This window comes from Kogia breviceps, chromosome 3 (genome assembly GCF_026419965.1).
Source record: "Kogia breviceps isolate mKogBre1 chromosome 3, mKogBre1 haplotype 1, whole genome shotgun sequence".
Taxonomy (NCBI): Eukaryota; Metazoa; Chordata; class Mammalia; order Artiodactyla; family Physeteridae; genus Kogia; species Kogia breviceps.
In genome coordinates this window covers 12,976,163-13,000,567 of record NC_081312.1, presented here as the reverse complement: position 1 = coordinate 13,000,567, position 24,405 = coordinate 12,976,163, and the positions used below count along the sequence as shown (strand labels likewise).

The 24,405-nt window shown below is 52.1% G+C and overlaps 1 protein-coding gene across 5 annotated transcripts in view; it reads right to left on the bottom strand.

Annotated features, from left to right (window-relative positions):
• Positions 1 to 24,405, bottom strand: part of CCDC88C (coiled-coil domain containing 88C) — a 124,838-nt gene that overhangs the window by 10,203 nt on the left and 90,230 nt on the right. For 3 of the 5 annotated variants that reach the window (XM_059059318.2, XM_067027891.1, XM_067027892.1), the window contains exons 17-26: positions 23,284 to 23,425; positions 22,680 to 22,868; positions 21,389 to 21,550; positions 19,970 to 20,247; positions 16,676 to 16,819; positions 14,325 to 14,511; positions 12,406 to 12,551; positions 9,710 to 9,799; positions 8,125 to 8,363; positions 2,984 to 3,172 (exon numbers count right to left, since the gene is read on the bottom strand). In XM_059059318.2, the coding sequence (XP_058915301.1) occupies positions 2,984 to 3,172; positions 8,125 to 8,363; positions 9,710 to 9,799; positions 12,406 to 12,551; positions 14,325 to 14,511; positions 16,676 to 16,819; positions 19,970 to 20,247; positions 21,389 to 21,550; positions 22,680 to 22,868; positions 23,284 to 23,425 (1,766 nt within the window). Of the gene's footprint in view, positions 1 to 2,266; positions 2,431 to 2,983; positions 3,173 to 5,267; positions 5,505 to 8,124; positions 8,364 to 9,709; positions 9,800 to 12,405; positions 12,552 to 14,324; positions 14,512 to 16,675; positions 16,820 to 19,969; positions 20,248 to 21,388; positions 21,551 to 22,679; positions 22,869 to 23,283; positions 23,426 to 24,405 lie in introns of those variants that run through there. The other 2 variants (XM_067027893.1, XM_067027894.1) reach the window with 2 other exon arrangements.

Genomic DNA, 24,405 nt, shown 5'->3' with positions numbered 1-24,405 from the left:
TGATCTAATTGCTTCCTTGGCAGGTTTTGTCTCCTGGAGATGAGGGCGGGACAACTCCTTTTTTTTAACTCATTGGAGGCAGGAGAATCCTACATTTTGGATTCTCCCCTAATGCCCAACTCAAAGTAGTGGCTTAATGAAAACTTGCTGCCTTGATTACTACAGTATAACATGGCTAGTGATATGGAGGTTATGGGTCGTTAAACCTGGCTAATATCAGAATTTTCTGGAAAACTTTTTAAAAATATGGAACCTTATTTAGGAAAAGCATATCTGTATTTGTCCTTTGACCCAGCAATTCTACTTCTAGGAATAAACTCTGGGGACTGGTTGGTTGAATGAACTGTCATACCACCATTTTAATTATTATGCGCCTCTTAAAAGGAGTGAGGAAGATCTCCATGACATATGGCTAAATGAAAAAAAAAAAAAATCAACGTGCATTATTTTGTTTATTTTTGCAAAAAGAAACACTGGAAGTATAAACAAGGAACCAAAAAAAAAAGGTTATCCATAGGGTGATTTTGGAATGGAATGGAGGGGAAGGGGAGAGATGTGAGACTTAGAAATCTAAGCATGCCTTCCTGCATAATGTAGCTTTAAATTACATAAATATTTTATGTACTAAAAAGCAGGATTAATTTTTTAAAAAAATCTAACACTGAGAACAGAAATAAATGAACCTTACTGTATATCAAACTGCTAATATAACCACCTAGAGAAATTCCAGTGAATTTTGAATATAAAACTCTGTGCATCCTTAGTGAGATATAATCTCAGAATTAAAAGAACTACAAGAAAACGAACATCACTTAGTAATTTTATTGTTAGTAATATAACTTTTTTACCATTATTGCATATTTTCAGGAAAAATAAGTAGATGTTTCAAGAGACAAGACTTCTGTGTAAAAAAAGGACACACGCGGGCTTCCCTGGTGGTGCAGTGGTTGAGAATCCGCCTGCCGATGCGGGGGACACGGGTTCGTGCCCCGGTCCGGGAAGATCCCACATGCCGCAGAGCGGCTGGGCCCGTGAGCCATGGCCGCTGAGCCTGCGTGTCCGGAGCCTGTGCTCCGCAATGGGAGAGGCCACAGCAGTGAGAGGCCCGCGTACCACCAAAAAAAAAAAAAAAAAGGACACACGCATATGAAATTAAAGAAAAAAATCCCTGTAATGTTCAACTGGAACTGGAAATATTGATAGGAACTCATAATATCCACGTGTCCTTTCTTTACTGAAAGGGTCTAAAAGTAATGACAACTCGGTAGTGTCCAGATCTTGACTATTAAATTCTGCTCTAAAAGGAACTAGATTTCTTGAAGAAATGCTGATTCTAAGGGCGGCGGGGGGGTTCCATTCTGAAGACGGTTACATGCCCGCTGGCGATGGCCACCCCGAGTGTGAGAGCTGGGCTGCCAGGGAATCGCCATGGCCAGTGCTGGGGCTGCAGTGTTGATGGACCCTCATGCACGCTCTGCAGACGTGTGACTGGCCAGGGATGTTTCCAGGCTGGGGGCCAGACTGAGACAGCCCAGGGTTAGCCTGGAGGGCTGGACCTTGAGCCACACAGGCCACCGGAACACCGAGGGGAGATGGCGTTCCCAGCTCTTTCCCAAGACCAGGCAGGGCCTCAGTACCCCAGAGTCCAGGACACCAGGGGAGGCTGATGACTGTGGACAACAGACACCCTTGCCACGCCGGGCTCAGAGCACGCCTGTTCCACGCAGCACACGGCGCGGCTCCACTGACCTCCAACAGTAAGTGACTGCGCCCGCAGTGTCTGGCCAGCAGCGGGGAAAGACTGTCCGGCTGCCCTGGGCCCACCCAGCTCACCTTCACCCCCACGGGGCTTCCTACCTGTAAGCAACTGGGACGAGGGCAGGGACCCTGCCTGTCTTTGCTTTGCTTTGCTTGTCAAACCAAGGTCGTGCAAGTCCCTGGTTTCAAGAGCCAAGTGGGCGGTATTATTATGAAAAATAACAACCATTTCTTGTTCTCCAATTTCTAACACCCCAGAGGCAATCACTTTCAGTTCTTTCACCTGTTTCTTTGGAGGGTTTCATATCGCTAACTTATCAGCAGAATGTCTTTTTTGGTTTTAAGCTTTATCTTTTCCCCTCTGTTGGCATATTGCAAATTTCCCAGTGCTTGCTCCACCCGCCCCTGACTGCTTTTTTGGTAGCATCCCATTCTTGTTTCACGGGTGCAACAGCTTGGCTCATCTCTGATTATGTATTAATGACGGGCATCGTAAAGCTGTCACCTCCGTGCTTCTGTTTACTCTGTTGCATCTCACACTGGTTTTGGTCTCTGGTACTGGAGGCTCTCCTCAGGTGTCCGTGGGCTTCACCTGGCCAGATCTGACGGGGACCTTCAACTGGGAATTCCTTAAGCTGATCAGATGACCGGAAGAATGTTTTAATCTCACATCTAAAGATGTGAACACACATGGTTACTGGCAACCTGGGAGACCTTCAGTTTGTAAAGCCTTCCCTGCAACCGCCTTGTTTTTCATTTGGGAAACTTGCCTTCCACTTTACTAACCGACCTCCAGTTCAGAGACCCTCTTGTGTATCCTCCGTAGAGAATAAACCTCCAGACTTCTACCAAGTTGGGCTCAGGGAGGCTGCCTGCTTTTAGCCCAAACTCGGACCTCCCTTCTGGAGCTGCTTGGGGTGCCACCAAGTCCTGCACGGTGGTGGTGAGAGAGGGTCCTGGGGCTTTCCCACCAGTGGCTTGGGATCAGGCCTCTAGACGGTCAAGTTGTCTGTCCAGAGTCACCCACCCAGCTGGCAGGCAGGGCTGAGGCCTGAACCCGTGTCTGTGGGACGCCAGAGCCAGCCCACAGCTTAAGCACTCTGCTCTCCACCTCTCGGCCTGAGACCCCTCCTGGCCCCGAGAGCCTGGGGTCTTTAGGAAGGAACCTGAGCCCCAGATGCTCGGCCCTCTCGTTTCTGGACAAGGTGAGGGGCCCACGACTCACCTTTGGCGCGGCCTGGGTGCCGCGAGATGGGGGTGGAGCTGGAAGGGGTTGTAGTGATGGCTGAGGACGAACAGGGCCGGGGGCCCGGCTCCATGGGCCAGGGCTTCATGGCTGGGTCAGCAGAGGCATCCTTGCGGTCAAGGCTGTCTCTGTGCGGGGACCCTCGCTTTGGCTTTAGGTCCCCAGGACCTGGGGCAGAGAAGGACACTGAGAAACGGGGCTGCAGAATCCTGTGCTCAGGCTGGGCTACAACACGGAGGCCTAAAAGCAGGGGTGGTGGGGCACACGGACCACAGGTACAAAAGCTGAGCTGCCCACCTCCCGGGCTGTGGTTTAAACAGGAGGGCCCTGGCTACAGGCCTGTGTCGGAGGGCCCACCTCCAATGATGGGCCAAACTGTGAGCCCTGAAATTTTGGCTGGGAGGAAATAAAGGAAAAACTCAAGAGGACGAACAAAATGTTGGTAAAAGTCCAACATATTCACTCTAGAGCACACCTGCTGCATAGCACTGTATGTAACTCAAATCCCTGATTTAAAAAGATCCTGGCCGACGTCTGCTCAGGATCACTCGGATCTGAGGCTGAGGCCCTGAAGGTCCAGGACATGCAACTTGCCAACTGGCTTCACTTATAATCTGCGAAAAACATTCACTGTCACCTTAACAACAGGGTAAGAAGTCTTTAATCTCTGTATGGTGAGACTGACTACAGGTAGGATTTTTACCTTGTATCTTATGCTTTTCTGCGGTCTCTAAATGTTCTACCATGAAGACATACTCTTGTCAAAGTTAAATAAAATCCTACATGAAAACATTAAAAAAACACAACCCTCCAACTATCTAGTAATAAGAAAGGGGATGGGCTCTCCAAATACGAGACAAAACTTAATGCAGTTGGAGTTCCTGTTAGCATTAAGACAGGGCTGTTTTGCATAACGTCTCACTCTACGCACCCCCGAGGCTGCAGACACAGAGCCACGACCACTGTCAGGATCTCGGCCCCTCTCCAGCCTCTTCCACGGACCTTACCCTGTCTACCCCTTAGCCACTCCAAGTCTGGACTCACTGTGAAGTTTTAAGCGCCTAAATCTTATGACTTGAAATCAACGTAAAATTTGGATTTTGAAAGATAACCTTGATGAGAAGCAAGACTCAAGTCTGGTGGGATGGATGGGACAGACATCCAACAGGTGAGGTTAAAACGAGGAGTAGAGGGGAGGCGGAGATGACCACACAGTTAGCACGAAGAGCAGAGAAACAGCACCATTCCAGCAGCATGCTCGGAGGACAGGCCTGGAAGGCCAGGACCACAGCAGCCCAGGGTCCCCAAGGCAGGGCGCGTGAGATGAAGTCATTGCCACGTCAGCCGACTTCAGCGGTTTAATATGTATGTATTTATTTTTTCTAGTTACCTTATTTTTACGGTACTGGTTTTTCCATTTACAGTACAGGGAATAATCTTTCCTTTTAGGATAAATTTAAGTGGAAACGGTGAGTCAATTCAAGGGAAAATATGTAAGTAACCACATAGGTGATGTAAAGATGTGGCCGAAATCATGAAGATGGTACAACAATGACTGCAGACAGAAAAGACGGCAGTAGCTAAAGGCCTCTATCGACCAGCCTTTCCCTCGCTCTGGGTGTGACTGGCGTGCTGATGTTCTTTCTGTCCACTGCTGCTTTAACTTCAGCATCCAAGATGTCAGAGAACGACAGTACAGTCATAAAACTTCATTCTGGACTGCACTCTGGCTGGGCAACATCGATGCAATCATTCAAAACGCTTGAATGGAGCACAATAGATCCTTCAAAACATACAGCACCTCTAAAAAGGACCTTATGGGCAAAAGCCAACCATTCAGGGCTCTGACAAAGAAAGAGGAGAAAAGGGCAGCGGTTTTAAATTTAGATGCTTAAAGGTAAGTCTTAAAAAAACTCACTCGACAGAGGCTGTATATTTTAGGAAGCATAGCGACAACAGACCAGCTCTGCTTTACACGCGGGCGTGACAAAAGCCTGCAGGTGCGAGAGAAGGGGGGCGGCACACGGCCCCTGGACTTACTCAGCACGGACATCCTGGCCCAAGGACCTGTGCACAGATGTCCCGAGGCTCCCCTACAGCTGTGCTGTAGCGGAGAAGCGGTCCAGAGGGTGTGACAACTCATCTTCTCTTTTGAAATCAGAATCCACGCTGGCTACTTTAAGTTTGGCTTGGAACTGGGGTTAGGAGGAGGGGTCCGCTATAGGTCATCTGGCCTTTAGGTACTGTTTTTTGTTTGTTTGTTTGTTTTCGTTTGTTTGAATTTCAGAAATGAAGGAGGATACACGATGAAGACACATGGTAAAGGAAAAGGATTAGAAATCTCCAATCTCTGAAAAAGGGAGAGGCTCATTAGAAGAGGATGGGATGTCAGAGGAAGACCAGAACCGCAGGTGTTTAGAGAGAGCCGGGTGGGCCATTGGAGACTTGTCTTTGTCCTTGCTTTTGCTTCTCAAAAAGGGACTCTTTTTGCGCTGAGTTGCTAAATCGTTATCCCCAGGATAACCCGAGAGGAAGGAAAAAAAAAAAAACAAACACAACAAATAAATGAAATGAATAATAACAAATGACTCTAAATTAGCTCAATGTACTTAGGAAATCAGAATCCTGTCCAGCCCAGGAAAGACGGAAACAATAGCCACAAGACCGGAACCAGGACTCAGTGAATCACTTATGCTCTGCCTCAATTTAATTAATTTAGCGGCATCTTAAGTGCCAACACTTTACTTACTTAGCACGTGAAGAGAATTACACATCGCTCAAGGAGCCGAAGGGCTTAGACAATTTTTCAGTTTCAAATTGTGAAATTATAAATAAGAATGTTTATTAATTTAGGACCCGTCTTCTCTTACTCATCCATTTTAATGACCGACTCCCTGACAATTTGGCTCACATGCTACACAATACGTTTCTGGCCTGCTGTAATGAAATAGTCTACCTGAAGTATTCACTAGTAATTCTTGTATATCTGAAATAACCTCTTTCGGCAGGATGAGTTTAAAAATAATGGAAGTACCTCTTTCTCATACCCCAAAGCCCTCCACACCAAGAATTATTATATGCTTTTAGATCTCCTATACATCTTCCGATTCATGACCTTTAACTCACAGAGTCTTATCAGAGCAGACAACTGGTCTAACTTTTTGAACATGTCCTACAGAAGCAATCAGTATATCCAACTTCGGATTTAGAATTAAATTTGGTACCAGAACCTCCATTATTTCTTCCTCTATAGCACCACCTGGTGGCCGATGCTCACACCACAGGATAAGGGACCGACTCTACGTGATGCTGGGGCCCATGGCTCTGCTGGGGCCCCTGGTTAGGCAGCATGTTGGTTCAGCTTTAACTGCAGGCAGTGCACTTGCTGGTGAAGAGCTCAGGCTCCAGAGTTGACAGACCTGTGTTCGAATCCAAGTTCTGCCACTTACTATATCAGCAAGTGTTTCGCCTTGTCAAGCCTCACTTTCTAAGCTCTGAAAAGGGGATGATTAATTAATCATGCCTACCTCACGGGGTAGTTAGGACTAAACCCAAGGCAGATAAAGTAAATTAGCTGACAAGGTGCTGAGCCCAAAGAAAGCACCCAATGCATGGCTGCTGTTATTGATAATCATCACTGACTTGCTCATTCATGGATGGGTACAAGCATATTTTTTCCTCTGAAAGTTCTCCTGACTCAATTAGGCTGCTTATAGTTAACTAAGTCAACTTTAATACAAATTGAGGTGATAAATGTCAAAACATTTAAATAGTCAAAGTGAAAACCTGGGGTCACAGATCCCCTCTAGATAAAAACCAATGTTAAGCTTCATTATCATTTACCTGCACAAGAGCCTTTTACCTAATCTGACCTCCTGTAAAGAACAGGAGTGCAAGCGTTAGTCCCCAAACAATGTGTGCGTGAATGCATTTTCTTCTGTGCATTTGAGAGTGACACAGCAGTACCTGAAGTGGTGAATGTGGCCTCCTGAAAGGCTTGTACACATGTCACACTCAGAGGGTGGCTTGTCACAGGCCCTTAGTGCTATAATGTCAGCCACCACCCCTGACAGTGTGTGGGTCTCAGGCATAGGCCTGATCTTCAGAAAGTCCTGATGTCTTTCATAAAAATTTAAATTATTCAGGCTGCAGTTTTGGCATAAATAATCCATGAAATGATATGTAAAAGTAATTGGAAATTTAACCTTGTTTGAAGTAACTGCTGCGGTTTAATCGATTCTAAGATGCACATCCCCACCCCCCACCCCCCCCATCTTAACATCGCGGAAACCAAGGATGCAGCTTCCACAGTGTCTTAGAGTCACCACTGGGGCCAGATGGAACAGTGACAGAACTGTCACTGCCGTGACCAATATATTTTACTCATATTTTCCTTTTATGTGTGTACACAAAAATCTGTCTAATTAAGTCTTTTAGAAGAGCTCTTCAACAAGAGTATAATAAAAATTCTAAGTGGTAAAGCATTGCATCATTTGATTGCCAGTGGTATATAAAGTAATTGGGCAGTTTATAATTGATAGCCTCTTAGAGTTTGACAGAATAAAGCACATTCAACTGGAAATCCATTTCAGAACCCCTGGCAAACTCCAAATGACAGCCCTCATGGAAAGGTAAGCCGGGCCCCCTGGCTGGTAAGACTGGAGACCAGGTCAGGCTGGAGAAGAGAACCTGACTGCCTATTTAAGTGCTAAAAAGACTGGAGTCACACGTGGACTTGCAAAAGATCGCACATATGCACATTGCCTGTTAAATGCGCCGGAGATCTCCCTACAGAAATAGTCTCCTCTAAATCTCTGACACGTACGAGGAAACCCCCAAACATATGCTACTGAGCTTGCCTCTGGTGCCTGCGTGGTTACCAGCTTTGATTTGAGTCCCTCCCACCATCTACAGGATTAGCGATGCTTCTCGCTCGACATGGGTTTGTATTTTCTTGGTCATTGACACATCTATGGAGGCAGATGTGCGTGTAAACAGCACACCCCCTTCACGCTCTTACATACACACACACGTGTGCACACCCACACGTCGTCTCCCTCTACCCGGTCCAATGAGAGGGTCCCTTAGACCACCCCCTGCAGCCAGGTCAGCCCGCCTACCTTTTCCCAGGGTCCCGTTGTGGATCTCACGCTCTTCTGCACAGCTCGAGCCCAACGGGGTGGCCTCGGGGTTCTCTGGCTGGGGTCTGAGCGGCTGAGAAGTGGATGGTGAGGTTGGGTCTGGGGACTCCAGCTGCCGGGGAGGACTGTCTGTAGTTGACTTCAATCGTTCTCTGGAACCCTCTTTCTTTGGTTTGATGAGCTTGACTAAAGCTTTGGCTCCAATCCAGTGGTTTTTCCTAGTTAGGAGTAGATTTTTAGGACGCAATGAACCCTCACTGCCCCCTCCAGCGGGTTACTATTGGGTGCCCTAATGTGGGCTGGGGTTCCCATCACCAGCCTGGGAAGCCGGCCAGTAACCACCACCATGACCACCGTATTTGCGGTTCAGGAGGTAGCACAGAATTCTCGGTCACGCGTGCGCTCGGGGATAGTTAGAAGCGTGTATCGGGTCAGAAATTCACACTAGTCTCTTGGGAAAACAGAATGTCAAGTATGCCCATTAACTCTTGATCATCTCTGGGAAATAAAGGAAGTAGTGCTCTGCTAATGTGATCTATTAGATGGCAATTTTTCTGCCAAAATGCCCTTTTCAGCGTCACATTCCTCCTCATCCTCTGCTAAAGTTCACAGCAAGCATAATAAGCTGGCATTCCTTGACCACTCCCGGCACCGAGGAATCCGGGCGAGGTGGCAGAGGGCAGGGAGGAGTGTGCCGTGTGAATTAAAAACAGGGAATTTAATGAGTAAGCGATGAGGCTGTAGCTAATGGGAAATGGAGGCTCTGCTGTTACAAAAAGAGAACCGCACCCGAGTTCTAGTCCTGCTCTGAACTGAACGGCACTGTGTTTACACAAATCACTCCGTTTCCTCGTCTGGACCTCAACTTCTCCATCTGTCAGAGAAGGCTGAGACTGAGGTTCTGAAATTCTGTAGTTGTGTGATTTCAACAGAGAGGCCTTGAAGGGTGCACAGTGATCTTGACTTTGAGGCTGGGCTGGGACAGGACCACGTGCAGGGCCGACTCCTGGGGGAAACGGTGCTGGGCAAGGCTGGCCAAGTCTTGGGGGATGGAGCCAGCCCTGAAACCCACTGCCCTCTGGAGAAGGGGACATGTCTGTGAAGCCGTCCTGGGGTTCAGTGAATCCAGAGGAATTTGCATACGGCCAAAAGGTGCCCCTGTTTGAAGACTGAGTGCTGGGCCTGGTGTCCTAGCCAAGGTTACTTCCCTAAACAGAAATATGGTTTTCTACACTCCGTTAAATCCCGAGAAGAAGCCGACAAGGCAACCCTTCCCTACCGCTTTAATGGCTCCCAAACCACGGACTCACCGCCCCCTTGAAAGGGCTGTGGCTCGGTTAAGCCTGTGTCTCGTCAGGGTCAGCCGGCATTTGCCACCCCTCACAGGACGAGCACGAGGATGGGGCCGAAAGAAATGCTAAGATTTTTCCGCTGTGGGAGGGAGGCGCACACGGCTGACCTGTCACTGTGGGAGACGCAGGCCCTCCACAAAGTTTCACCCTGAGCGCGAACCAGGAAGGTTTTCTGTTCTGTGTTCAAGTCCCTGAAACTTAAATCAACTCACTTCTTTGGAGCAGGATCGTAGAACTTGTACTGATCCATGATTTTTTCTTCCAGTTTTTCCTTATGTCTTCGTAAGGCATTTAACTTGTCTCTGTGGAGACAGGGAAAAGACAGTCAATCAAGCCAGTTTTACATAAAACAAATGAACTCACTCACCAGCTCGGCCTGGGACCTGGCGCTGCGGACACAGCAGCGCTCGCGGCCATCATGGTCGCTGAGTTGGGGATACGCGAATGGAAGCATCCGACGTAGGTCCAGGAGCCCTAACACCTCGAAGAGGCCTGCTGAAGCACCCAGGATCTAGCTGTGAGTGAACCCAAGGGAGCAAACCCATAAGCGTCTGACAACCCAAGCTCAGAAGCAAGGATTCTCTGGACAGGCTATTCAGGATGTGGGACACCCCAGGGTCAGCCGCGAGGCCAGCTCCTGGGCGTGCACAGCAACAATACCCTGGGGGTGGGAGAGGTCTGCCCTCAGGGAGTCAGGTGGGCATCAAGGTTGAAAAAGTCAGTTCAGCAAATTCAGGCCTCTGACCTGGACCCATTCCAATGCTGGGTTTCTGAGAAAACTTCCATGGGAACAAACCCCGAAGATTTTAGGGTCCAGAGAGAAGATAAGGAGCAAAGCGGGCCTGGAAAAACCAGAGCGGGTGGCGGGGACTGCGGCCCAACCGGGCCACCGCAGCAGACCGCTGCCTGGGGCGCATGTAGACCGTCCCATTTTTCAGAGCAGCCAGAAACTCAGACCGTGGAGCGAAATCTCCTGACTTGTAAATGCTGGAAACCAGTGTGTATATTCAAAAACACAGCAAAGACCAAAGAGATACCTCTTGAACCCTGGGCTGACAGAGGGCACCTCCGCTTCCCGGGAGGAAAGTTCTGGCCTTCCTGATACGAAGGGTGTGCTTTTGTTTTATCTCAGGGAGTCAGGCAGGTGGACTCCATACAACACTGCCCACAGGGCCACCAACTCCTGTCCCCTCCAGCCTCTCACCACCTGTGCTGTCTTTACAGCTCGGACCCTTGGCTTCCTCACTGGAAAACGAAGCCTCTGGGCCAGAGGCAACTTTCTGCTCAGGCTTCTTTCTGTCAAGAAGCTGCCAAGGTTCTACCCAAACTGGGGACTTTCCCAGGAGCCCCCCCCCACGAAGGGGGCACGTCATGCAAAGGGGGCAGCTTTGCGAACCACTGGGCCCCGACCCCCAAGCCCCAAACCCTCGCTGCTCCCAGCCTCCTTGACCCGACGTCTGTGATCTGTTATTCTGTCCTCACGGCCGTGCTGCCCCGCCTTAAGCTCGGAGTGCTTCGCGGCTGGGTTCGCCCCAGAGATACACACACACTCAGAGAACAGGTCCCGTGCCCCTCCTGGCCCCCAGCACAGCGCGCGGCTCAGGGCAGCCTCCGGGAAGCCTGCCAACTCCTGGCCCTCTGCAGACGCCCTGTAATGCAGAACTGTCATCCAATCATCCCCCTGGGGTCCAGGTACCTACTCTTCTACTTAGCACCTGGCCCAGTGTCTGCTGGCAATTATTATCAGCGGGATTACAGAGGGCCAACTTCAGGCAGCGGTCATTTCTATCCAAAATTACAGTGCGGTTTTCAAGGTAAACCAGCTCCTGGTAGATGGCGAGCCACCTCTGACCACGTCCCTCTGCAGCCTGTCTTCTCTTGCCTTCCCCACGCTGGCCAGCCACTCCCACCCGCGAGCAAGGACAGTTCAACCACCACAGCAGAGCGGGGGAAACCCCCCGGATCCACGGATGCATCCTGGATCGTTTAACCTCCAAACCACAAGGTTCTCAGTGCCAGGCTCTTCCTCTTGACCTCATCTCCGGCAGCTACCTAGGCCCTGCGAGACCAGCACCCTTTAAACACTTCCCGATGAATCCTGACTCGTTAGCCAGGCACGGGTGGCCTCCTCCGCTGAGGCTCCCGCACGATCCCTGCACCCAGACCCCTGCTGTGCTCCACCTTCATGTCCCCCCATCTGCCCTGCCTTCGCCCCATCCTGTGTCAGCAGCAGAACCCCAACTCTTCTTTCCACTTCTCCATGAAGCTCCTCACCCTCTGTCTGGTATGCCCACATCCCATCACCCCCACCGCAGGGGCCACAGCAAAGCCCACATAAACAAACACTGCGGCACACAGGTAACCCACCGCTCCAGATGATCAGGGAACACAGCCACAGGAGATAGAAAGAGATTGGGTATGGCACCTGTGCTCAGCCTCCGACGTGAATTCTTTCCCTTCTTTTCTCTTGCTGGCACGGCTGTATTTTTAGAAGTGCACTTAATTCCAAAAGCAGACTAAGAAGCTTCTGGCGGTGGGCAGTGCCTTTAAAATGCAAATGAAAGCCAACCCCCACCACTTGCAGAAACCCAGAAACAGTCCAGGGAAAGAGAAAGAAGGACAGGCTGTTAAGAATAGGCTCTGGGGGACTTCCCTGGTGGCGCAGCAGGGGACACGGGTTCGTGCCCCGGTCTGGGAAGATCCCACATGCTGCGGATCAGCTGGGCCCGTGAGCCGTGGCCGCTGAGCCTGTGCGTCCGGAGCCTGTGCTCCGCAACGGGAGAGGCCACAGCGGTGAGAGGCCCGTGTGAATAGGCTCCAGGGCTGTTCTTGCCCAGAACGGGGCAGCTCTTGGCCAGAGAAGCCAGGAGCACTGTGTCGACAGGCGTCCCCCACCCGGGCCTCTTACATGTACTGCTTCTGTTCCTCGTGGTACTGCTCCTTGTTCTCCAAGTTCTGTTCTAGAAGCATTTGGTTCTGCTGGCTCAACAGCTGGATCTGGCTCAAGAGGTGATGGTTTTCTTCCTCCAGGTTCCCCTTGAGGCGGGAGAGCAGCTAAAACACAGACCAACAATGTCTTAAATTCCGTGTGACCCTGTGAGTCTGCTGCTGAGAATCTAACTTTCAAAAGAAGGCAAAGGCCACGTGCGCCAAGATGTCCATCTCAGTACTATCTGCACTCGTGACAACTTGAAAGGACCCAAACGGCCGCTTCCCTTGGCAGCTACGCTGTCCAATCCGACAGCTGCGGGCAACGTATGGCCGCTGAGCACTTAAAACGCAGCTGGCCCACGATGAGGTGTGCCACAAGGGCGAATACAGCTGATCCTAAAGACTTAGCCAAAAAAAAAAAAGGATGTGAAATATCTCATTAATGAGTGCTTTGTGGTTACATGTGGAATGACATTTTAGATATACTGGCTGAACAGAATATATTACTTAGAATTAATCCCACCTGTTTCCTTTCACTTCTTTAATGTGGCTAGTAGAAAATTTTAAATTACATCTGGTGGCTACATTATTATTTCTAGCGGCCAGCTCCGTCCTAGACGAGGGTTAGCTCACTTCTCCTGTAAAGGGCCAGGGAGCCAATATTTTAGGCTTTCCAGGCCAGACGGTGATCTCTGTTGCAGCCACTCAACTGTGCTGTTACAGCAGGAAAGCAGCCAGAGACAATATGTAAATGCACAGGTGTGACCGCGTTCCAATAAAACTTGACTTATGGACACTGACATTTAAGTGTTATACCATTTGCACTTGCCACAAAACGTTTTTTTTCACTTTCTCAACCATTATAAAATGTAAAGGTCACTCTTAGTTCACGGCCGTATGCAAACAGGTTTGGGGGCTGGATTTTAGTTTCAGGCTGAGGGTGGCCAACTCTTGCTCTAGAATACATTTATCACGGTTGGTGTAGCAGGAAAACGGCAAGCTTTGGCTTCAGACAGGCTGGGCGGCAATCTCTTACGGCAGGCCCTGGCCTGAGGTCCCCTCGGAAATCCTAAAGCACCGCCCTGTGAGGCACAGCCTGTGGTGATGGCGCTCCCTCGGGCGGTGTCTGCCTGCGTCCTGGCCCCCACCTCCTCCACGGGGCCCAGACCCAGCTCAGAGGGGCCTTTGGGCATCTCAGAACCATGGCCTCTGCCTCATCTGTGACGCCCCGCAGGGCTACCGTGAGCTCAAAGGAAAAGGCTCCCCAGAATGTTTTTCAACAAACAAAGGGCAAGAGGGGTTGTGTCCGGGGTCCTGGCTGTCCCGGAGCTGGGACAGGACCCAGCTGCCCTTGCCTGTGCCATCCACTTTGACTGTCTTACTTGTCCCGGCGCCTGCTGCTTCAGAAGGTACTTTCCAACCTAGCGCACCAGAAGGCAGAGCTCTGCCCCTTCGGCAACCGGGGGATTTGTGTGCACGTTCCATCCCGACTACCCCGGGATCAGAAGCCAGTCAGCCAAACCCAAGCACGGAAAAGAATCCGTGACATTTCTCTAGAACAGTGCAGCTGCTCCATGCAAACAGATGGAAGAACCGGGTGGACACGGCCAAGAGGACGGAAATAAAAGAGCACTCAGCTGTTTCCGTGAGCCTGCCTTGACCCTTTGCAAAGAGCAACGGTCGGATGCCAAGGTGTTTCCTAATGCATCCCTAGCAGTCGTGGTGTCTGTCCCCCTCTCAAACGCCTCTGGTCTCCTCTCGGCCTCCGTACCACCTTCACACAGTCTTCGCGCACAGACGCCGAGAAGGACCCATCGCGACCCCCCCGGGCCCAAGGCTGTCCGCCCGGGGGCCTCGTCCCGCCGCCCCGAGACCCCGCCCAGCCCCAGGCCCCACCTCGCAGTGGTTGTCGAGCTTGGTCAGAGAGATGTCCATGCTCTGGTGCTGTTCCTTCAGCTCGTCGAACCGGGCCTGCCAGCGGTTCAGCTCCAGCTGTGAGCTGTTCAGCGAGGTTTTCAGCTCCTTGGTGTGGGTGTGCAGCTCCTCGTACTCCCCCTTCAGCTGATGGTGCAGGAAATTGACCCTGGCGGGGTGGAGAGCCGCAGGGCTGAGGCCTGAAGAGTGCTCCCGGGCCCTGTCACAGCTGTGCCACCTTAGACCACACCACAACCTCTCCGGGCCTCACAATGGGGGAGCTGAACAAAATCAGAGGCTTCCAAACTGGATTCTTTGGGGTTCTATGAAGGTACCTCTGCTGTGCCCACCTTGCACTGGGGGAGACAGAACAGGCAGGCTCGGCCACCCACTTCAACCGGGCATCACTGTTATGATCTCTTATGTATTGAAAGCTGTGGCATATCTGCCTACTTGGAAAAAAAGGTTCTGTTGTTAAAAAGCTTTCTTTCTGGGCTTCCCTGGTGGCGCAGCGGTTGAGAGTCTGCCTGCCGATGCAGGGGACACGGGTTCGTGCCCCGGTCCGGGAGGATCCCACGTGTCGCGGAGCGGCTGGGCCTGTGAGCCATGGCCGCCGAGCCTGTGCGTCCGGAGCCTGTGCTCCGCAACGGGAGAGGCCACAGCGGTGAGAGGCCCGCGTACCGCAAAAAAATAAAAACAAAAAACAATAAAATGCTTAAAAAAAAAATGAGATGCTGGGGTATGATGTAAATCCACTAAAATGATCACCATCGTAGTAACTATTATCCAACTGGGCTTTCTCGGGGGAAGATGTGTAACAGAAAGCTCCAAGTACCAGGGGCTCATGGACTCAATTTAGACACAGATGTGTCTTGTTTGGCTACAGTGTTTTATAAATGAATGAGTGGGTCAACATTTAAAATTCTGCAAGTTTCACATCAACATTCCAATGTCCAGCTTCTCTTAAGAGAAAAAGCATAAACAAAGGGAGCATCTGGTGGCCCCAGGCCTTCCTCCCAGCTGGCAACTGTTAGTGTATGTTCTCCACGTCACTCACGTCTGGTCTACCACTGGCACTCTTCACCCACGTGGCCTGACCTGCCCGGCCCCTGAGTCTGCAGCCCCTGGTACACATGAACACAAGCAGGTAGGGAGGAAGCGGCACCCATGGCCGTGCCAGAGACAAGGCCAGCTTCAAATCCTGACTCTGCCATTGACTACAAGCATCCACTCTGAACAAGGCCTTTAATCTCAGCCTGTTGCTTCATCTGTTTTAAAAAAAGGATAGGGCCTTCCCTGGTGGCGCAGTGGTTGGGAGTCCGCCTGCCGATGCAGGAGACACGGGTTCGTGCCCCGGTCCGGGAAGATCCCACATGCCGCGGAGTCAACTAAGCCCGTGAGCCATGGCCACTGGGCCTGTGCGTCCGGAGGCTGTGCTCCGCAACGGGAGAGGCCACAACAGTGAGAGGCCCGCATACCGCAAAAAAAAAAAAAAAAAAAAAGGATAATAATTCTGTAGATTCTCGTTACTCTTGGCAGTAACATTCTGTAAGGTCCCTGAGACACTAAATTAGCTCTTGGGGGAAACACACAGGTGGGTTCCTGTTGAGTCTGGTCACACAATTTTGTCAGCTGATCAAGACACACCTCGTTTTATGTGGCTTCTGTTTAAAGACACCTTATATGATGTACTCACCGCCGACAGCACTGCAACTCATGCCTGAAGGAAGCTTATCCACCTCACTCCTACATATTCTCCGTAATGTACATCACGGCCTCGCACTTAAGAAGACGAGACCGCACTCTGCTCGTGGGCCATTTTAAACAGCGAAATCCTCACCCCAAAGCACAAAATCACGAAAACCCATGGCACCAAACAGGCCACGAAAAGGACACTCGTTTGCAGAACGAGCTGCAGGGGTCGAACGCCTCGCTCCTCCTCAGCTGGAAATGTGTGCATCAGGCGACCCCAAATGTCTCGCCACCCAAACGTCCCTGGTAGCTCCACGAGCTCCGATTTGGGGCTTATAGATCAACGTCAGCAAGGAGGTGAATTCGCAAACAGGGAACCCATCAGATGACGAGCGTACCCGTGGCGGACACAGCCCTCGGCATCTCAGGGCAGGAGGAGAGGACCACCAGCTTAGGGGAGGCGCTTTCCCTGGGGACCACACTGGTCCTTCCAACCCAGCGCCACCCCTCTGACCTCACTACCATCCGGCTGTTAGCATGACAGGGGCCGTATTACCAGGCTGACCTCCGCTCAGCGCGGGCAGAGTGAGTGAGATGCTGCTGCCCGCGGGCAGGCGGGGCCCCTGGGCCCCGGCGTTTACCTGTCCAGCTCCTCCTGCAGCCTCTGGTTCTCGCTCGCAGCCACGGCGCTCGTCCTCTGCTCCTGCTGCAAAGCCTCCCTCTCGGCATTCAAAACCTTCTCCAGCTCATCCAGCTCTGCCCTGCGCTTCATCATGTCGCCGTGCCTGCGGGAGGGGACACACCGCTGGCAGCCCGTCCCGGGCCTCCTTTTCCCACGGGCGACGCACACCCCGGGAGACCGCGAAGCCTCCACAGAGAAAGCAGGGCTCGTCTGGCGGCTTCTCTCTGCAGAGCTGAGGGGGGGCGGGCAGGGGGCAAGGCTGCATGGCAGGGAATCGGAGGGAGGTGGCTGGGAGAGGCGCCGGGGGTGCAAGCAGCGCCTAGGCGGGAAGGCTCGGGGTCTCCTCCGGCCCCAGGGCCGGAGGCCTCTTCCTCCCACCCGACACGCCCCCACGGCCCCCTCGATTCCGTCACAGTAGCCTTCCTCCCTTGGCCCCCGGAGCACAACGTCCTCTGAACCCCACACCCTCCTCTCAGGGAGTGCAAATGACTTAACGGGGGGTTCACTCAACACAAACCGATCTAAAAGAAACCAGGGAATAAACAGCTGAATTCCACTGCACATGACAGCTAATCTCACAGCAAATCCCTGCTCACTGGGGATGGGGTGAGCCCTCCTCTTCCTCGGGAGCCCTTCCTGCTCCTGTCAGACCTCGAGTGGGGGGACCAGGCAGCTGCCGGGGGACACACGCATGCACACACACCCCCCTCCTTCCCGCCCTTTCGTTTTCCTCTTTGTGTTTCCTCCTCTGGCTCTCTGTATGGGGTACTGCACAGCTATCTCTGGAGGGCAGCAGAGCACAAGGACAGAGGCCCCGATAAGCCAGGCTGTTCCTCCCACCTGCTGGAACCTTCCAAGCTCACGATGACTCAAGAGCCCCCAAGTCCAGGGGCTTCCGGCCTTCGTCTCCAGACCTCTCCCCTGACCCCACCCGTCCCCGTGCAGCTGTACTCGCACCATCTGACTGGAACCCGGACTTGTGCTTCTGTGGGAATCAAGCTCAGAAACCTGCTCAGGCAGCTGTTTACAGACAGACAACTGTGTGGCCTTTAGCTTCAGAGCAGAGGATCCCCGACATGGTTCTGGGCGTGGGGCTCTGCCTGCCTTTCAGGGGTGACCTTTCCCATCCAGATTAATGATTCTGGGAAAAGTCATCCAAGGTCTGACAAATTAGGGCCTCTGGCTGACCATCAAGGTCCCCCGATTCCTGCTTCCGTGCTGTAACGTCCTGGAAAAGCTCACTGATCCAGCATCTCTCTGACCCTTAGTAAACTACACCACTGCAGAACAGGACCCGGGCGAGTCTGGCTCACCACCGCGCCCCAGTATGAGGCACAGTGCTCAGTAAGCATCTGTTAAGAGAACGAATGAGTCAGTGTCTGATTTAAGTGTCAAATGAAATGAATGTAGAGCCATCACCCCTGTGTTCCAGGTACCCAGACTCCTGAACGTGTAGCCCTGCCGCAGACAGACCCAAGGGGCCTCCAGCCTCTGTCCAACAAAGTACTGGGTAACACAGTGGTTCTGCGCTGTACTGAGCAAAGAATTACAGGGAAAGCCACAATGAACCCTTCCTTCAGAGCCAGCCCGAATTCCACCTGCAAAAACCTTCTCCTGCTGGGCAGACATGAAGAATATCATAAGAGGTTATTATAACACACAATAGGACACCTGAGTGCTGGTGAGTGCTGGGCGCTGTGCTAGCTTTAGAGTTGAGCGAACACTTCTCACTCCACATCATTAGTCAACTGGATGCCTCTCCTACCACAGCTAGACACGGCACCCTGTACACAGTAGGCGTTTACTAAGTGTCTCATGGATCCAGGATGGGTGCGGGAGGAAGCAGAAGATGCTCACTTGGGCTAGCAGCCCCTGAAGGACAGCGGTCCACGTGGATCAAAGGGGTGGAGGACTCCAGACAGAGGCAGAAAGGAAGCACCGGGTGAGTGGATAAATGAACGTCATCACCCCGTGCCCACAGCATCATCAGATGCCCTCACGAGGCTCTGCTGGCCCAACCACCCCCCCGGGTCTGTGATGAAAGGCCCTGCACTTCAGCTTTACTTAGCATCTTGAGGCTGAGTCAAGGAGAACACTGGCAGAAGGACCGTCTCACAGCACAGGACAAGGACAATTGCTCTTCCTTCACCTACCCACCCACCCATGCCAAGGGTTTGAGAGCCTCCCTCTCCTGCATTAGAGCCATGTGCACACCACACCTGCTCCCAGACTCTGGGTCCTGCAACCCCTGCCCGGCGGCCTGGAACAATCAAGGATCTGCCAGGGCAGGAGCTCAGGTGATGCTGGTTGACTGAATGCACACAAAACCCAGGACCCCGATTTGTCAGGAGTGCAAAGTTAAGACTTGTGCATTTCAAGGTATGTAAATTTTACCTACAAAAAAAGAAGAGTGTGGGGCTGGAGAACGGGAAGTAAAGATGAAACAAGGGTGGCAAAATAGTGATAAATGCAGAAGCCAGTCGTTGGGTATACAGGGGTTTCACTCTACCATTCTGTTTACTTTCTATATACTTAAAATTAGGGCTTCCCTGGTGGTGCAGTGGTTAAGAATCCGCCTGCCGATGCAGGGGACACGGGTTCGAGCCCCGGTCCGGGAAGATCCCACGTGCCACGGAGCAGCTAAGCCCGTGCGCCACAACTACTGAGCCTGTGCTCTAGAGCCCGTGCTCCGCAACAAGAGAAGCCACTGTAGTGAGAAGCCCGCGCGCCGCAATGAAGAGTAGCCCCCCGCTCACCACAACTAGAGAAAGCCTGCGCACAGCAACGAAGACCCAACGCAGCCAAAAGTAAATAAATAAATTTATTTTTTTAAAAAAATTAAAGGTTAAAAAAAAACGCAGCCCAGACCTTGACAGGCAAGAAAAGAACTGAGAAGCCAGGGTAAGACGTGTCATTGTAAATTGGCAGCTGTGGTGAACTTCCTCCTTATTCTTAGTTTGGAGAGAAAAGGGAGGAGAGAAGAAAATCCTTAGGGTAGCGGGGACCCCACACCAACAGCAGGTTTCCCTGAGCCAAGACTGGCCATGACGCCCCTTCTCCACCCGGAGATCCACCGACACTGGGTCTCCAGCTGCACCAACTCCAAATTGCTAAGGGCGACTTTGATTTGCTTCCCTTTGGGCAAGTTCCGGTGCCCCAGACGGTGTGAAGCTGCAGGCCAAGAGGAGACCTGAGGGGCACGGAGCAGAGGCGGGGACAGGAACCCAGGGGAGCCCGCCCCGCCCGCACGTACCTCTCCCCGAGCTCCCTGTGCTCCAGCTCCAGGTTGCGATGCAGCGTCTTCAGGCAGCCGTGCTGGCGGATGAGGGCCTCGTACTCCGCGGACTGCCGCTCGTGCAGCGCGCCCAGGCGCTCGTGATCCCGCAGCAGCGCCTGGTAGGCGGCCGCCAGCTGTTCCTGCTGCCTCTGCAGGTTCTCCAGCTCGCTCTCCTTGGCTGTCTGCTGGCTCTGGAGCAGCGCGTACTGCGCGGTGAGTGAGGCGCTCTGGGAGCCCAGAGTGGAATTCTCCACCTGCCGGGACGGAGAGGGGGCTGGAGGCTGACACCGAGGTCACAGGGACCATCGGCGCAGGCAAGACGCAGCTGGGACCAAGGACAGTTCTACCAGGACTTAAGGGACGGCTGGAGGAGGCCAGACGGCATCAAGAGCCTGTTGCGTGGCGCTTCACTCCTGAGCCCCTCTCCGTAGACGTGACCTTTTGGGGCAAATTAGGTCCTCTCTCTGAATAAGCTCCTTGTATACCCTCTTTGAATACTTCTAAAAGCCTATTTTTAAAAGATAGACCATCATTGAGGACACAAAATACCTAAACAACCTACCTTAACCTTAACCTAACAGACGCTTACAGAACATCCATCCAACATCCAAAATTATTAGAAATTTAGGAGACGGGAACACTTCCTATCTCATTCTGAGGTCAGAGTTACCTTCATATCAAGACCAGACAAAGATATGGCAACCGTAACCAAAAACCCCAACAAAAACAAAACTACAAACCAACATCCTATTTGCCTGTTTTAATAGAACAAATCCCAACCTCTTTGACAGTCTCCTATTTATTGTCTCTGACCCACACGTTTACATATTTTCAAACACCTTTCTCAGAAACTGCAATAAATGATCATTTACTTTCCCACAACCTATTAATGGTAAATAAAAGCCAACATCCTAAAATGCGTGGTCCAGAACACTCTTTCGGCTAGATGCTCTCACCAGCCCGGGGGCTACTCCATGCCTTACTTCACTCGGAGAGATCAAAAATTCACATTTGCTTCAGAAAGGCTCTGCCAGGTCCTACAGTGAAGCAACGTGCTGAACTCTGTTCAACCAAACTTATTTGATCCCAGAACCTCTTTTCCAAGTCATTCCTAACAGCATCTCAAGAAACAGATTTTGGGAAACAGACAAGACTGCAACGGAAAAGCAGGGAAATAAACTTTTTTTGCCTGGGCAGCCGTGTTCAGTCACTGGAAACCAACTTCAAAGATGCTGAGGCTAGGCACCTCGGTTTACAATGAGTCTATCAAAAATAAAACAAAACACCGAACTCTCCCATGCTTTGTCTTCCTGATTAGGAGTCGTCAGAGTGCTGGGGCCAGTCTCTAGGAGACACAGAGCGTCCTCCCCAGGGGCTGCCCAGCCATGCCCTCACCTGCAGCTTAGCCGTCTGCGTCTGTAGTGTGCTGTTGTGCTCCTGCAGGAAGGCACTCTGCTTCTGCAGCGTCAGGATCTGACTGCTGAAGGCCGTGTTCTGGGTCTCCAAGTGCTGCAGCTGTTCCTTGAGCAGCTGCTTCTCAGCCTGCAGAGCCGCGTTCTGGGGGAGGGGGAAGCATGAGACCAATCGGACACCGGCTCCGTACCTGCTAACCAGCCGCAGAGTTGTTAGGAACCCTTTGGGGGCCAAAGCCAAAATCCGCCGGATGAGAGACGTTAACATTTTCCCTCTTGGAAAGACAACAGAATTGGAAAAAAATTTTTTCGTACGCGCTTTCCCAATAGGAGTGAATACACATGACGGAGATACTGCAAAGAACCTGAGCATGTGAGTGTGAGGCAAGGGCGAGCCGGAGTTAAAGCGGCTTCACCCTTTCTGTCTTTTGTGCTCTTCTCTGTTTTCTGTTGACCACCCCGAGAAAGCACGTCTGTGAGCTTCTCGCACAGAACAGGGAGCCAGAGCGTGCCCTAAAGCCTCACCCAACTCGGGTGACAGCGGGTAGGAGAAGGCGGTTCATGCTCCATGAGACTGATAAAGGCCGAGCAAGATACTCCACCGACTGGGCCTGGACGCGTGGGGTGTGGTCTTGCGCTCTCCCTGACCAGCATGGGGCTTAGGGTCAAGTCTCTTAAACTCGGTCTCACCCGTCTCATCTGTCAAAGGAAAATCGTCACTACCCACCGCATAAGGCTGCTGGGAGACGTCAAACAAGATCAGGGGTTTAGACACGAGTGGACAAAGTTGCTCTGTAAAGGGCCAGACGGCAAATATTATTTGGGGGTTTGCCGGCCATAGGGTCTCTACCTCAACCAATGACCCCTGCCGTCGCCGTGGGAAGGCAGCCCCACACGGTATGTAAGCAAAGGGTGTGTCTGTGGGCCAATAAAACCTTATTTATGAAAACAGCGGGAGGACCGTGGTCTGTCGACCCCCAGGAGAGCACCGACACACAGCACACCGCGGAAACAGTGCGGGTGGAGATGCCCCAGACCCAGTGCAGGAGGCACAGAGCAAGTCCCCGGGGAAAAAGGGGACCTGCCCCTTCAGTCAGAAAGGTTGAAGGGACCTCAAGTGGCAAGGAGCAAACGGGACTCGCCAGGAAACTCAAGAAGAGGCCAACGAGACCTGGAGAAATCTCAACAGCTTCTGACACCCTGGGTCCTTCCCGGTAACGGGAGTTCCCGCTCCGTCTGCGGGACTGTCGGCGGGACGGCCCCTCCCCACTCACGTTGCGCTCCAGCTCGATGGCCCGGTCCTTCACGCGGAGCAGCTCCATCGTGGCCTCCTTGGGGCTGGGCCCCCAGTGCTCCTTCCCCGGGTGACCCTCGACCAATGGCCCGACAGGGTGTTTGAAAGAGTTCTGCACCTGCTTCCCCTCTTCCTGGTTCTTCCTGAGGATCTCACATTCCTTCTTCAACTGCGGGTGCGGGAACGGGAAAGCAGACTTGGGGCAGGAAGGGGCTGGGCTCGGGGCCCCGCACCAAACCCATTCTCCTCAGCATGCCCGACCCCTCGCCCGGCACTGGACCCGCCAGACTCCTCCTGCCTTTGCTCTTGGGGGGAGGGCACGGGACCTCCGTCCTGCATGTTGCCCCCTCCCTGCAGAGGTGACCGCCAGGCAGCAGCCGGGACCCAGTCCCGACTTCATAGCCACGTGACCGCGGCCAGTCTTCTCCCTCCCCTGGGCCTCAGGGGTCCAATCCATCGACACTTGCTCCAGAACACGGGCAGCCAGGCCGCCCCTCTGCTACTCAGGTGAGGGGCTGGGAAAGGCGAGGTCAGGGACCTCACAGCCAGGACCCACGGCCTGACCTTAAGGGGGCTGCTCTTACCACCTGGAGCTCGTTCTGTAGGTGGTGATTCAGGCTGGCTTTCTCTTCCATCTGTGCTTCTAAGAACACAATCTTTTCTTCTTTCCTGGCTAGTGTTGTTTTGAATGCTGATTCATTTATGCTCTCCAAAATCTTGTATTTCCTGAAAAATACAAATATACAGTAGTATTCATCTGCCTCTTCTACCCACAAGCCCCCAGTCTCCCAGCTGCCAACACATCCCTCCTCCGCTAAGCCGGCTTCCGCATCACGCTGCAAGATTTGGCCCAGAAGCACTGCAGGAGTCAAAAACCATCACCTAGAGCTGTTCCCCAGGCTGTTGGCATAGATATATGTCTGGGGTGCCGTCAATGGAACATCACTGCTATGGTTTTCCAGGCGCCGTTTCATGTATTGTTATGGCCATTTTACAGATGGGGAAACAGAGTCTCAGAAAGGTTAAGGAATCCATCCAAGACCACAGTGCTAGGTAAGCGGTAAATCTGTGTGGCCTTTTCACCACACCTAAAGGACATCACGTTGGTTACAAGTCCAACAAAAGTCCAAGATGTTGGATTTCCTTGAAAAGCGAGATGATTTAGAAAAGCACTGCTGGCAAAGGCAGCCAAGAGTTAAAATTTTAAAAAACTAAAGGGCTGGTGGAGGGAGAAGGGAACGAACAGGTGGAACACAGATGATTTTTAGGGCAGTGAAAATACTCTGTATGACGCTATGGGGGTGGATACAGGTTATCATACGTTTGTCAAAATCCACAGAACATGCAACACCGAGAATGACCCCAATGTCAACCGTGGACTCTGGGTGATGATGAGGTGTTGGTGTAGGTTCACCAAGCGTGATGCATGCACCATTCTGGTGGTGGGTGTTGACGGTGGGGGAGGGTACGCATCGGGGGCAGGGGATCTACGGGAAATCTCTGCACCTTCTCCTCACTCTTGTTGTGAAGTTAAAACTGCTCGAAAAAAGCCTAACTAGAAAAAAGAAGCCCTTTCATTGGACAAAAGAATCTCCTTCCACTCCTGCCTGGGAACGTCCAGGAAGGAGGCCTGGGATATAAGGCACCACGTGACAACAGGCCCTCTGGTGTGAAAAGTAAACTGAGCTCCGGGGCTGGGGCTGGGG